General features: G+C 36.1%; 1 protein-coding gene across 3 annotated transcripts; it reads left to right on the plus strand.

Moving 5' to 3' along the window:
• The first annotated feature begins 217 nt into the window (after window positions 1–217).
• Window positions 218–6695, plus strand: LOC125763794 (sodium channel protein Nach). 3 transcript variants are annotated; one of them, XM_049427315.1, is made up of 5 exons: window positions 218–1008; window positions 1080–1164; window positions 1230–1515; window positions 1600–3394; window positions 6443–6695. In XM_049427315.1, exons 1-4 carry the CDS (start codon window positions 323–325, stop codon window positions 2061–2063), a joined length of 1521 nt encoding a protein of 506 aa, XP_049283272.1. In that variant the 5' UTR covers window positions 218–322; the 3' UTR covers window positions 2064–3394; window positions 6443–6695. The 3 variants fall into 3 exon arrangements, 1 of the variants encoding a protein (XP_049283272.1); XR_007418397.1 differs by lacking the exons at window positions 218–1008; window positions 1080–1164; window positions 1230–1515; window positions 1600–3394 and adding an exon at window positions 4629–6062 and having other exon boundaries at window positions 6253–6695; XR_007418398.1 differs by lacking the exons at window positions 218–1008; window positions 1080–1164; window positions 1230–1515; window positions 1600–3394 and adding an exon at window positions 4629–6062.
• Window positions 6696–14793: the final 8098 nt, after the last annotated feature.

Genomic DNA, 14793 nt, shown 5'->3' on the forward strand with positions numbered 1-14793 from the left:
AACATTCAGTAAAAAGGTGTTACAAAATAGAACCATATTTACCGATTATAACAGTTACCTATCTATTGGATTCAATAAAAAAAAACGGAAACCTAACGAAATGAATAGAGATGCTTCCGGTGCAACAGAAAGAACTAAATGGTGGGTACATCATGAGAATGATACCGAACAATCAGTGAACAAACGGGAAGTGCAATAATATGTTCGGGCGATATTGCTAATTTATTATTTATGAGCACATTGCGTCGGTAAGAAGCTGAACTAATGCACATTCTATGCTGTGAACTAGTGGACGCGTAAATAATTAAACCAGCCATTAATCATGCGCCATTTGAACGTGGCATTCCCAAACGGCAGATCACGGTTAGCGATGGCAGTGGCAAGAGCGTTCCGTGTGTTGTATCGCATTCTCGTTGACTACTGTTCAAACTGCTCCCTGGCCGGTGTTGGATACATCTCGAACCGGAAGTACCACTGGACGGAACGATTGTTCTGGATGGCCTGTGTACTGTTCGCGTGGACCGGTTCGTACATGCTGATCAAAACGTACATGGAACTGTTCCGCAAGGATGCGGTCAGCATCGTGGTGGAGAATCTCGATCCGCGCAAAGACATCACAAGCTTTCCATCGGTCGGTGTGTGTGAGATGGGCTATACCAAGCAGCAGTACGATGCGTTGCAGCATGTGATCGATGGGTTTCGCACGAGCGAAGAGATGGAGTACAACTACGATGTGGAGGAGTTTATGCTCCGCTTGATCTACCACAATCTGTACAACTATGGTTCGATCAAGTCGTACTGTGCGATGTACAAGGATTGTGACGATTGTGTCAAGTGTCCGGTTGATGGATATCCACGGTTTTCTATCGCGGTCCGTGCCAACTGTTCACAGCTGTTCGATGAGTGCCGCTGGAATGGCGAAGTGTTTGACTGCTGCCGTTACTTTCGCCCAATACAGACGACGATGGGTTCTTGCTTTCTGCTAAACTCCATACAGACGATCAAAAAGTAATGGACGATGTGTGGATGAAAGGTTTGCTGCTATGCTCAAGTTGCTTCAATTATATTCCTTATGCTAGATACAGCCCACAGTGGTTACGCATGGATATGAGTATGGGATCTCCCAGAGGAGAGCTGCTGCTAAACTTTAGCCGCGCAACGACGGTATGCGTAAAGGCGATTCCCATTTCTTGCTACTTCAAATTTCCCTCAAATTTTCCCCCTTTTAGGCATACCTCCAGAACCAGGAAGACATTCCACACATGCTGCTAACGACGCTCCAGTTCAACCAAATGCCGGAAGGATATGCGGGTAAGATCTTCATCACCGTGCAGAACATTGCGAACGATCCACTAGTACGCACGGTCGGCAAAGATGTGCGCCGTTGTGTTTTCCCGGATGAGAGTACCGATACCCGGTACGCAAAGTACAGTTACAGTGTGTGCGTTACGGAATGTCTAAAGACGGCACAGATTAAAACGTGCAATTGCTGTCACCACAACATGCTACTTGGAAGTATGGACAATTCTACAAATACTTTTGAATACTAGAAAGCATCGGTAGTTCATTTTTTTTGGTGATCTTACACTTTTTTTACAGAAAACGACAAAAGCCCGGTTTGTGGATACGATGGGCTTAACTGTCTCGATCAGCGCGATCTGATGTTTCCCCAGACGACCATTATGCAACCGTGGCGTACGAATGGGCTCGTGTGTGATTGCTACCCATCCTGTACCGAGCATGAGATACGCATCATCGGTCGCGAATCGGAAATGGAACGTCGAACTGGCCGGTCGGTACTGATCAAAATTATGGGTCTACCATCGCAACGCTATCGGCGACAGATCGTGCGTGAAAACATCGATGTCGTCGTATCGATCGGTGGGATTTTGGGACTGTTTACCGGTGCGAGTATTTTAAGCTTGGTGGAGTTTATCTACTTTTTCACCGTCCGCTTTGGATCGTACGTGGTGACTGAGATTAAGGAGGAAGAAAACGTCGCTGTAACGGATAATGAGTCGGATGAAAATGATTTGCAAGGAAAACATCAAACATTACATTAGGCCAGGGGTCTCCAAACTAGGGCCCGCGAGGCCCTCCCTAGAGATCCCGAGATTGGCCCTCAGCTGTGGCTATTCCACTCAATGTGGCTCGCCATCTAAAAAGTTTGGAAGCCCCTGCATTAGGCGATGAGAAAATGTTATCCTTTTTTGTGTATTGAAATAATTCATTTTAATTAGATGTGCTATTTGTTAAGCTTTTGAAAGTAGCTATCGTCCAGGTGCGCATCGAGCATATAGTGTTGTTTGGTATCGTTTTCATGACAGTCTCAAGGTCACGAAGTAAATACGAGCAATCATCGCTCGATAACAAATTTCAACTTTTCATTATTAACTTTAATAAACAATTAAATATTCTAATCTTTTATGCCACGCAACTACACCTTCTGCCTTCTTTAATATCCAACTCCCTACTAGAGATGTGCAAAGTGAGTAAGAGTGAGTTTGATACACATGAGTTTACACACATGAGTTGAAACGGAATACATGTGTACAATACCCAAACTAGCCAAATGAATATACTTCTCGCTCTACCTAACTATCAATCCTGCATAAGCGAACAAGCGATATAGTGTGATCGGCAAGGATATTAAACGGGATCCGTCTCTGCTTAAGAGATTGGCAAATTTATAGAATTTTTTTATATATAGGCTATAGGCAAAATTTGGCGCAAAAATGAGCCTTATGAAATTTTCTATTTTTTTTTAATTTTTTTTATTTTTTTATAATTTTTTATTCTGTTTTTTATTTAAAGCATCATTTGAGTGAAAACAAACTTTTTTGAACCAATTGGCATTAAAATAAATCAATTTTATTTTTTTTTGCAAAATTTCTCAAAAAAATGGTAAGGGGTACCCCTTATGAAATTTTCGAGTGGAAAATTTTTTTGAAATTTTTTTCTGATTTTTTATTCTTTTTTTAAATTAGAGCATTATTTGAGTGAAAAGAAACATATTGCAACAAATTCACAATAAAATATATCAAATTTAAAAATTTTGCTGAATTGCAGAAAAATGAGGAAAATTTTACATTTTCTCAAACAGGGTAAGGCACTTGGTTCCTCGCATAACTTCTGGCACAGACATCTGAGGGCATGGCCGTCCAAGAAGAAAATGTAGCCATTGGTGGCATCTATCGACCACAGGTTAAAGATTGGCGATCCGTTGGATACCGACCGAGTTATAGCCAAAACTTGGCGCAAAAATGAGGAAAATTTTACATTTTCTCAAACAGAGTAAGGAGCTTGGTTCCTCGCATAACTTCTGGCACAGACATCTGAGGGCATGGCCGTCCAAGAAGAAAATGTAGCCATTGGTGCCATCTATCGACCACAGGTTACAGATTGGCGATCCGTTGGATACCAACCGAGTTATAGGCAAAACTTGGTGCAAAAATGAGCCTTAGTAAATTTTAATGTTTTTGAAATTTTTGATTTTTTGATTATTTTTCACTCTTTTTTTTATTTAAAGCATTACTGGAGTGAAAAGAAACACATTGCAACCGATTGGCATTAAAATAAATCAATTTTATTTTTTTTTGCAAAATTTCTCAAAAAAATGGCAAGGGGTACCCCTTATGAAATTTTCGAGTGGAAATTTTTTTTGAAATTTTTTTCTGACTTTTTATTCTTTTTTTTAATTAAAGCATTATTTGAGTGAAAAGAAACATATTGCAACAAATTCACAATAAAATATATCACATTTAAAAATTTTGCTGAATTGCAGAAAAATGAGGAAAATTTTACATTTTCTCAAACAGGGTATGGAAGTTGGTTCCTCTAATAACTTCTGACACAGACATCTGAGGGCATGGCCGTCCAAGAAGAAAATGTAGCCATTGGTGCCATCTATCGACCACAGGTTAAAGATTGGCGATCCGTTGGATGCCGACCGACTTATAGGCAAAATTTGGTGCAAAAATGAGGAAAATTTTACATTTTCTCAAACAGGGTAAGGCACTTGGTTCCTCGCATAACTTCTGGCACAGACATCTGAGGGCATGGCCGTCCAAGAAGAAAATGTAGCCATTGGTGGCATCTATCGACCACAGGTTAAAGATTGGCGATCCGTTGGATACCGACCGAGTTATAGCCAAAACTTGGCGCAAAAATGAGGAAAATTTTACATTTTCTCAAACAGAGTAAGGAGCTTGGTTCCTCGCATAACTTCTGGCACAGACATCTGAGGGCATGGCCGTCCAAGAAGAAAATGTAGCCATTGGTGCCATCTATCGACCACAGGTTACAGATTGGCGATCCGTTGGATACCAACCGAGTTATAGGCAAAACTTGGTGCAAAAATGAGCCTTAGTAAATTTTAATGTTTTTGAAATTTTTGATTTTTTGATTATTTTTCACTCTTTTTTTTATTTAAAGCATTACTGGAGTGAAAAGAAACACATTGCAACCGATTGGCATTAAAATAAATCATTTTTATTTATTTTGCAAAATTTCTCAAAAAAATGGCAAGGGGTACCCCTTATGAAATTTTCGAGTGGAAAATTTTTTTGAAATTTTTTTCTGATTTTTTATTCTTTTTTTAAATTAGAGCATTATTTGAGTGAAAAGAAACATATTGCAACAAATTCATAATAAAATATATCACATTTAAAAATTTTGCTGAATTGCAGAAAAATGAGGAAAATTTTACATTTTCTCAAACAGGGTATGGAACTTGGTTCCTCTAATAACTTCTGACACAGACATCTGAGGGCATGGCCGTCCAAGAAGAAAATGTAGCCATTGGTGCCATCTATCGACCACAGGTTAAAGATTGGCGATCCGTTGGATACCGACCGAGTTATAGGCAAAATTTGGTGCAAAAATGAGGAAAATTTTACATTTTCTCAAACAGGGTATGGAACTTGGTTCCTCTAATAACTTCTGACACAGACATCTGAGGGCATGGCCGTCCAAGAAGAAAATGTAGCCATTGGTGCCATCTATCGACCACAGGTTACAGATTGGCGATCCGTTGGATACCAACCGAGTTATAGGCAAAACTTGGTGCAAAATGAGCCTTAGTAATTTTTTTTTTTTTGAAATTTTTGATTTTTTGATTATTTTTCACTCTTTTTTTTATTTAAAGCATTACTGGAGTGAAAAGAAACACATTGCAACCGATTGGCATTAAAATAAATCAATTTTATTTTTTTTGCAAAATTTCTCAAAAAAATGGCAAGGGGTACCCCTTATGAAATTTTCGAGTGGAAATTTTTTTTGAAATTTTTTTCTGATTTTTTATTCTTTTTTTTAAATTAGAGCATTATTTGAGTGAAAAGAAACATATTGCAACAAATTCACAATAAAATATATCACATTTAAAAATTTTGCTGAATTGCAGAAAAATGAGGAAAATTTTACATTTTCTCAAACAGGGTATGGAACTTGGTTCCTCTAATAACTTCTGACACAGACATCTGAGGGCATGGCCGTCCAAGAAGAAAATGTAGCCATTGGTGCCATCTATCGACCACAGGTTACAGATTGGCGATCCGTTGGATACCAACCGAGTTATAGGCAAAACTTGGTGCAAAAATGAGCCTTAGTAAATTTTAATTTTTTTGAAATTTTTGATTTTTTGATTATTTTTCACTCTTTTTTTTATTTAAAGCATTACTGGAGTGAAAAGAAACACATTGCAACCGATTGGCATTAAAATAAATCAATTTTATTTTTTTTTGCAAAATTTCTCAAAAAAATGGCAAGGGTTACCCCTTATGAAATTTTCGAGTGGAAATTTTGTTTGAAATTTTTTTCTGATTTTTTATTCTTTTTTTTTAATTAAAGCATTATTTGAGTGAAAAGAAACATATTGCAACAAATTCGCAATAAAATATATCACATTTAAAAATTTTGCTGAATTGCAGAAAAATGAGGAAAATTTTACATTTTCTCAAACAGGGTAAGGCACTTGGTTCCTCGCATAACTTCTGGCACAGACATCTGAGGGCATGGCCGTCCAAGAAGAAAATGTAGCCATTGGTGCCATCTATCGACCACAGGTTAAAGATTGGCGATCCGTTGGATGCCGACCGAGTTATAGCCAAAACTTGGCGCAAAAATGAGGAAAATTTTACATTTTCTCAAACAGGGTAAGGCACTTGGTTCCTCGCATAACTTCTGGCACAGACATCTGAGAGCATGGCCGTCCAAGAAGAAAATGTAGCCATTGGTGCCATCTATCGACCACAGGTTAAAGATTGGCGATCCGTTGGATACCGACCGAGTTATAGGCAAAACTTGGCGCAAAAATGAGGAAAATTTTACATTTTCTCAAACAGGGTAAGGCACTTGGTTCCTCGCATAGCTTCTGACACAGGCATCTGAGAGCATGGCCGTCCAAGAAGAAAATGTAGCCATTGGTGCCATCTATCGACCACAGGTTAAAGATTGGCGATCCGTTGGATACCGACCGAGTTATAGGCAAAATTTGGTGCAAAAATGAGGAAAATTTTACATTTTCTCAAACAGGGTATGGAACTTGGTTCCTCTAATAACTTCTGACACAGACATCTGAGGGCATGGCCGTCCAAGAAGAAAATGTAGCCATTGGTGCCATCTATCGACCACAGGATACAGATTGGCGATCCGTTGGATACCAACCGAGTTATAGGCAAAACTTGGTGCAAAAATGAGCCTTAGTAAATTTTAATTTTTTTGAAATTTTTGATTTTTTGATTATTTTTCACTCTTTTTTTTATTTAAAGCATTACTGGAGTGAAAAGAAACCCATTGCAACCGATTGGCATTAAAATAAATCAATTTTATTTTTTTTTGAAAAATTTCTCAAAAAAATGGCAAGGGATACCCCTTATGAAATTTTCGAGTGGAAAATTTTTTTGAAATTTTTTTCTGATTTTTTATTCTTTTTTTTAATTAAAGCATTATTTGAGTGAAAAGAAACATATTGCAACAAATTCGCAATAAAATATATCACATTTAAAAATTTTGCTGAATTGCAGAAAAATGAGGAAAATTTTACATTTTCTCAAACAGGGTAAGGCCCTTGGTTCCTCGCATAACTTCTGGCACAGACATCTGAGGGCATGGCCGTCCAAGAAGAAAATGTAGCCATTGGTGCCATCTATCGACCACAGGTTAAAGATTGGCGATCCGTTGGATGCCGACCGACTTATAGGCAAAATTTGGTGCAAAAATGAGGAAAATTTTACATTTTCTCAAACAGGCTAAGGAGCTTGGTTCCTCGCATAACTTCTGGCACAGACATCTGAGGGCATGGCCGTCCAAGAAGAAAATGTAGCCATTGGTGCCATCTATCGACCACAGGTTACAGATTGGCGATCCGTTGGATACCAACCGAGTTATCGGCAAAACTTGGTGCAAAAATGAGCCTTAGTAAATTTTAATTTTTTTGAAATTTTTTTATTTAAAGCATTACTGGAGTGAAAAGAAACACATTGCAACCGATTGGCATTAAAATAAATCAATTTTATTTTTTTTGCAAAATTTCTCAAAAAAATGGCAAGGGGTACCCCTTATGAAATTTTCGAGTGGAAAATTTTTTTGAAATTTTTTTCTGATTTTTTATTCTTTTTTTTAATTAAAGCATTATTTGAGTGAAAAGAAACATATTGCAACAAATTCGCAATAAAATATATCACATTTAAAAATTTTGCTGAATTGCAGAAAAATGAGGAAAATTTTACATTTTCTCAAACAGGGTAAGGCACTTGGTTCCTCGCATAACTTCTGGCACAGACATCTGAGGGCATGGCCTTTCAAGAAGAAAATGTAGCCATTGGTGCCATCTATCGACCACTGGTTAAAGATTGGCGATCCGTTGGATGCCGACCGACTTATAGGCAAAATTTGGTGCAAAAATGAGGAAAATTTTACATTTTCTCAAACAGGCTAAGGAGCTTGGTTCCTCGCATAACTTCTGGCACAGACATCTGAGGGCATGGCCGTCCAAGAAGAAAATGTAGCCATTGGTGCCATCTATCGACCACAAGTTACAGATTGGCGATCCGTTGGATACCAACCGAGTTATAGGCAAAACTTGGTGCAAAAATGAGCCTTAGTAACTTTTTATTTTTTGAATTTTTTGATTATTTTTCACTCTTTTTTTTATTTAAAGCATTACTGGAGTGAAAAGAAACACATTGCCGATTGGCATTAAAATAAATCAATTTTATTTTTTTTGCAAAATTTCTCAAAAAAATGGCAAGGAGTACCCCTTATGAAATTTTCGAGTGGAAAATTTTTTTGAAATTTTTTTCTGATTTTTTATTCTTTTTTTAATTTAAAGCATTATTTGAGTGAAAAGAAACATATTGCAACAAATTCGCAATAAAATATATCACATTTAAAAATTTTGCTGAATTGCAGAAAAATGAGGAAAATTTTACATTTTCTCAAACAGGGTAAGGCACTTGGTTCCTCGCATAACTTCTGGCACAGACATCTGAGGGCATGGCCTTTCAAGAAGAAAATGTAGCCATTGGTGCCATCTATCGACCACAGGTTAAAGATTGGCGATCCGTTGGATACCGACCGAGTTATAGCCAAAACTTGGCGCAAAAATGAGGAAAATTTTACATTTTCTCAAACAGAGTAAGGCACTTGGTTCCTCGCATAACTTCTGGCACAGGCATCAGAGAGCATGGCCGTCCAAGAAGAAAATGTAGCCATTGGTGCCATCTATCGACCACAGGTTACAGATTGGCGATCCGTTGGATACCAACCGAGTTATAGGCAAAACTTGGTGCAAAAATGAGCCTTAGTAAATTTTAATTTTTTTGAAATTTTTGATTTTTTGATTATTTTTCACTCTTTTTTTATTTAAAGCATTACTGGAGTGAAAAGAAACACAAGAAACACGCAAGGGGTACCCCTTATGAAATTTTCGAGTGGAAAATTTTTTTGAAATTTTTTTCTGATTTTTTATTCTTTTTTTAATTTAAAGCATTATTTGAGTGAAAAAAAACTTATTGCAACAAATTCGCAATAAAATATATCACATTTAAAAATTTTGCTGAATTGCAGAAAAATGAAGAAAATTTTACATTTTCTCAAACAAACTAAGGAGCTTGGTTCCTCGCATAACTTCTGGCACAGACATCTGAGGGCATGGCCGTCCAAGAAGAAAATGTAGCCATTGGTGCCATCTATCGACCACAGGTTACAGATTGGCGATCCGTTGGATACCAACCGAGTTATAGGCAAAACTTGGTGCAAAAATGAGCCTTAGTAAATTTTTATATTTTTGAAATTTTTGATTTTTTGATTATTTTTCACTCTTTTTTTTATTTAAAGCATTACTTGAGTGAAAAGAAACACATTGCAACCGATTGGCATTAAAATAAATCAATTTTATTTTTTTTGCAAAATTTCTCAAAAAAATGGCAAGGGGTACCCCTTATGAAATTTTCGAGTGGAAATTTTTTTTGAAATTTTTTTCTGATTTTTTATTCTTTTTTTAATTTAAAGCATTATTTGAGTGAAAAGAAACATATTGCAACAAATTCGCAATAAAATATATCACATTTAAAAATTTTGCTGAATTGCAGAAAAATGAGGAAAATTTTACATTTTCTCAAACAGGGTAAGGCACTTGGTTCCTCGCATAACTTCTGGCACAGACATCTGAGGGCATGGCCTTTCAAGAAGAAAATGTAGCCATTGGTGCCATCTATCGACCACAGGTTAAAGATTGGCGATCCGTTGGATACCGACCGAGTTATAGCCAAAACTTGGCGCAAAAATGAGGAAAATTTTACATTTTCTCAAACAGAGTAAGGCACTTGGTTCCTCGCATAACTTCTGGCACAGGCATCTGAGAGCATGGCCGTCCAAGAAGAAAATGTAGCCATTGGTGCCATCTGTCGACCACAGGTTACAGATTGGCGATCCGTTGGATACCAACCGAGTTATAGGCAAAACTTGGTGCAAAAATGAGCCTTAGTAAATTTTAATTTTTTTGAAATTTTTGATTTTTTGATTATTTTTCACTCTTTTTTTTATTTAAAGCATTACTGGAGTGAAAAGAAACACATTGCAACCGATTGGCATTAAAATAAATCAATTTTATTTTTTTTGCAAAATTTCTCAAAAAAATGGCAAGGGGTACCCCTTATGAAATTTTCGAGTGGAAAATTTTTTTTAAATTTTTTTCTGATTTTTTACTTTTTTTTTAATTTAAAGCATTATTTGAGTGAAAAGAAACATATTGCAACAAATTCGCAATAAAATATATCACATTTAAAAATTTTGCTGAATTGCAGAAAAATGAGGAAAATTTTACATTTTCTCAAACAGGGTAAGGCACTTGGTTCCTCGCATAACTTCTGGCACAGACATCTGAGGGCATGGCCTTTCAAGAAGAAAATGTAGCCATTGGTGCCATCTATCGACCACAGGTTAAAGATTGGCGATCCGTTGGATACCGACCGAGTTATAGCCAAAACTTGGCGCAAAAATGAGGAAAATTTTACATTTTCTCAAACAGGGTAAGGCACTTGGTTCCTCGCATAACTTCTGGCACAGGCATCTGAGAGCATGGCCGTCCAAGAAGAAAATGTAGCCATTGGTGCCATCTATCGACCACAGGTTACAGATTGGCGATCCGTTGGATACCAACCGAGTTATAGGCAAAACTTGGTGCAAAAATGAGCCTTAGTAAATTTTAATTTTTTTGAAATTTTTGATTTTTTGATTATTTTTCACTCTTTTTTTTATTTAAAGCATTACTGGAGTGAAAAGAAACACATTGCAACCGATTGGCATTAAAATAAATCAATTTTATTTTTTTTGCAAAATTTCTCAAAAAAATGGCAAGGGGTACCCCTTATGAAATTTTCGAGTGGAAAATTTTTTTGAAATTTTTTTCTGATTTTTGATTATTTGAGTGAAAAGAAACATATTGCAACAAATTCGCAATAAAATATATCACATTTAAAAAATTTTGCTGAATTGCAGAAAAATGAGGAAAATTTTACATTTTCTCAAACAGGGTAAGGCACTTGGTTCCTCGCATAACTTCTGGCACAGACATCTGAGGGCATGGCCGTCCAAGAAGAAAATGTAGCCATTGGTGCCATCTATCGACCACAGGTTAAAGATTGGCGATCCGTTGGATGCCGACCGACTTATAGGCAAAATTTGGTGCAAAAATGAGGAAAATTTTACATTTTCTCAAACAGGCTAAGGAGCTTGGTTCCTCGCATAACTTCTGGCACAGACATCTGAGGGCATGGCCGTCCAAGAAGAAAATGTAGCCATTGGTGCCATCTATCGACCACAGGTTACAGATTGGCGATCCGTTGGATACCAACCGAGTTATAGGCAAAACTTGGTGCAAAAATGAGCCTTAGTAAATTTTAATTTTTTTGAAATTTTTTTATTTAAAGCATTACTGGAGTGAAAAGAAACACATTGCAACCGATTGGCATTAAAATAAATCAATTTTATTTTTTTTGCAAAATTTCTCAAAAAAATGGCAAGGGGTACCCCTTATGAAATTTTCGAGTGGAAAATTTTTTTTAAATTTTTTTCTGATTTTTTATTTTTTTTTTTAATTAAAGCATTATTTGAGTGAAAAGAAACATATTGCAACAAATTCGCAATAAAATATATCACATTTAAAAATTTTGCTGAATTGCAGAAAAATGAGGAAAATTTTACATTTTCTCAAACAGGGTAAGGCACTTGGTTCCTCGCATAACTTCTGGCACAGACATCTGAGGGCATGGCCGTCCAAGAAGAAAATGTAGCCATTGGTGCCATCTATCGACCACTGGTTAAAGATTGGCGATCCGTTGGATGCCGACCGACTTATAGGCAAAACTTGGTGCAAAAATGAGGAAAATTTTACATTTTCTCAAACAGGCTAAGGAGCTTGGTTCCTCGCATAACTTCTGGCACAGACATCTGAGAGCATGGCCGTCCAAGAAGAAAATGTAGCCATTGGTGCCATCTATCGACCACAGGTTACAGATTGGCGATCCGTTGGATACCAACCGAGTTATAGGCAAAACTTGGTGCAAAAATGAGCCTTAGTAAATTTTAATTTTTTTGAAATTTTTGATTTTTTGATTATTTTTCACTCTTTTTTTTATTTAAAGCATTACTGGAGTGAAAAGAAACACATTGCAACCGATTGGCATTAAAATAAATCAATTTTATTTTTTTTGCAAAATTTCTCAAAAAAATGGCAAGGGGTACCCCTTATGAAATTTTCGAGTGGAAAATTTTTTTGAAATTTTTTTCTGATTTTTTATTCTTTTTTTTAATTAAAGCATTATTTGAGTGAAAAGAAACATATTGCAACAAATTCGCAATAAAATATATCACATCTAAAAATTTTGCTGAATTGCAGAAAAATGAGGAAAATTTTACATTTTCTCAAACAGGGTAAGGCACTTGGTTCCTCGCATAACTTCTGGCACAGACATCTGAGGGCATGGCCGTCCAAGAAGAAAATGTAGCCATTGGTGCCATCTATCGACCACAGGTTAAAGATTGGCGATCCGTTGGATGCCGACCGACTTATAGGCATAATTTGGTGCAAAAATGAGGAAAATTTTACATTTTCTCAAACAGGCTAAGGAGCTTGGTTCCTCGCATAACTTCTGGCACAGACATCTGAGGGCATGGCCGTCCAAGAAGAAAATGTAGCCATTGGTGCCATCTATCGACCACAGGTTACAGATTGGCGATCCGTTGGATACCAACCGAGTTATAGGCAAAACTTGGTGCATAAATGAGCCTTAGTAACTTTTTATTTTTTGAAATTTTTGATTTTTTGATTATTTTTCACTCTTTTTTTTATTTAAAGCATTACTGGAGTGAAAAGAAACACATTGCAACCGATTGGCATTAAAATAAATCAATTTTATTTTTTTTGCAAAATTTCTCAAAAAAATGGCAAGGGGTACCCCTTATGAAATTTTCGAGTGGAAAATTTTTTTGAATTTTTTTTCTGATTTTTTATTCTTTTTTTAATTTAAAGCATTATTTGAGTGAAAAGAAACATATTGCAACAAATTCACAATAAAATATATCACATTTAAAAATTTTGCTGAATTGCAGAAAAATGAGGAAAATTTTACATTTTCTCAAACAGGGTAAGGCACTTGGTTCCTCGCATAACTTCTGGCACAGACATCTGAGGGCATGGCCTTTCAAGAAGAAAATGTAGCCATTGGTGCCATCTATCGACCACAGGTTAAAGATTGGCGATCCGTTGGATACCGACCGAGTTATAGCCAAAACTTGGCGCAAAAATGAGGAAAATTTTACATTTTCTCAAACAGAGTAAGGCACTTGGTTCCTCGCATAACTTCTGGCACAGGCATCAGAGAGCATGGCCGTCCAAGAAGAAAATGTAGCCATTGGTGCCATCTATCGACCACAGGTTACAGATTGGAGATCCGTTGGATACCAACCGAGTTATAGGCAAAACTTGGTGCAAAAATGAGCCTTAGTAAATTTTAATTTTTTTGAAATTTTTGATTTTTTGATTATTTTTCACTCTTTTTTTTATTTAAAGCATTACTGGAGTGAAAAGAAACACATTGCAACCGATTGGCATTAAAATAAATCATTTTTATTTTTTTTGCAAAATTTCTCAAAAAAATGGCAAGGGGTACCCCTTATGAAATTTTCGAGTGGAAATTTTGTTTGAAATTTTTTTCTGATTTTTTATTTTTTTTTAATTTAAAGCATTATTTGAGTGAAAAGAAACATATTGCAACAAATTCGCAATAAAATATATCACATTTAAAAATTTTGCTGAATTGCAGAAAAATGAGGAAAATTTTACATTTTCTCAAACAGGGTAAGGCACTTGGTTCCTCGCATAACTTCTGGCACAGACATCTGAGGGCATGGCCGTCCATGAAGAAAATGTAGCCATTGGTGCCATCTATCGACCACAGGTTAAAGATTGGCGATCCGTTGGATGCCGACCGACTTATAGGCAAAATTTGGTGCAAAAATGAGGAAAATTTTACATTTTCTCAAACAGGCTAAGGAGCTTGGTTCCTCGCATAACTTCTGACACAGACATCTGAGGGCATGGCCGTCCAAGAAGAAAATGTAGCCATTGGTGCCATCTATCGACCACAGGTTACAGATTGGCGATCCGTTGGATACCAACCGAGTTATAGGCAAAACTTGGTGCAAAAATGAGCCTTTGTAAATTTTTATTTTTTTTGAAATTTTTGATTTTTTGATTATTTTTCACTCTTTTTTTTATTTAAAGCATTACTGGAGTGAAAAGAAACACATTGCAACCGATTGGCATTAAAATAAATCAATTTTATTTTTTTTGCAAAATTTCTCAAAAAAATGGCAAGGGGTACCCCTTATGAAATTTTCGAGTGGAAAATTTTTTTGAAATTTTTTTCTGATTTTTTATTCTTTTTTTAATTTAAAGCATTATTTGAGTGAAAAGAAACATATTGCAACAAATTCACAGATTGGCGATCCGTTGGATACCAACCGAGTTATAGGCAAAACTTGGTGCAAAAATGAACCTTAGTAAATTTTTATTTTTTTGAAATTTTTGATTTTTTGATTATTTTTCACTCTTTTTTTTATTTAAAGCATTACTTGAGTGAAAAGAAACTTATTGCAACCGATTGGCATTAAAATAAATCAATTTTATTTTTTTTGCAAAATTTCTCAAAAAAATGGCAAGGGGTACCCCTTATGAAATTTTCGAGTGGAAAATTGTTTTGAAATTTTTTTCTGATTTTTTATTCTTTTTTT

The sequence above is a fragment of the Anopheles funestus genome, chromosome 2RL (genome assembly GCF_943734845.2).
Source record: "Anopheles funestus chromosome 2RL, idAnoFuneDA-416_04, whole genome shotgun sequence".
NCBI lineage: Eukaryota > Metazoa > Arthropoda > Insecta > Diptera > Culicidae > Anopheles > Anopheles funestus.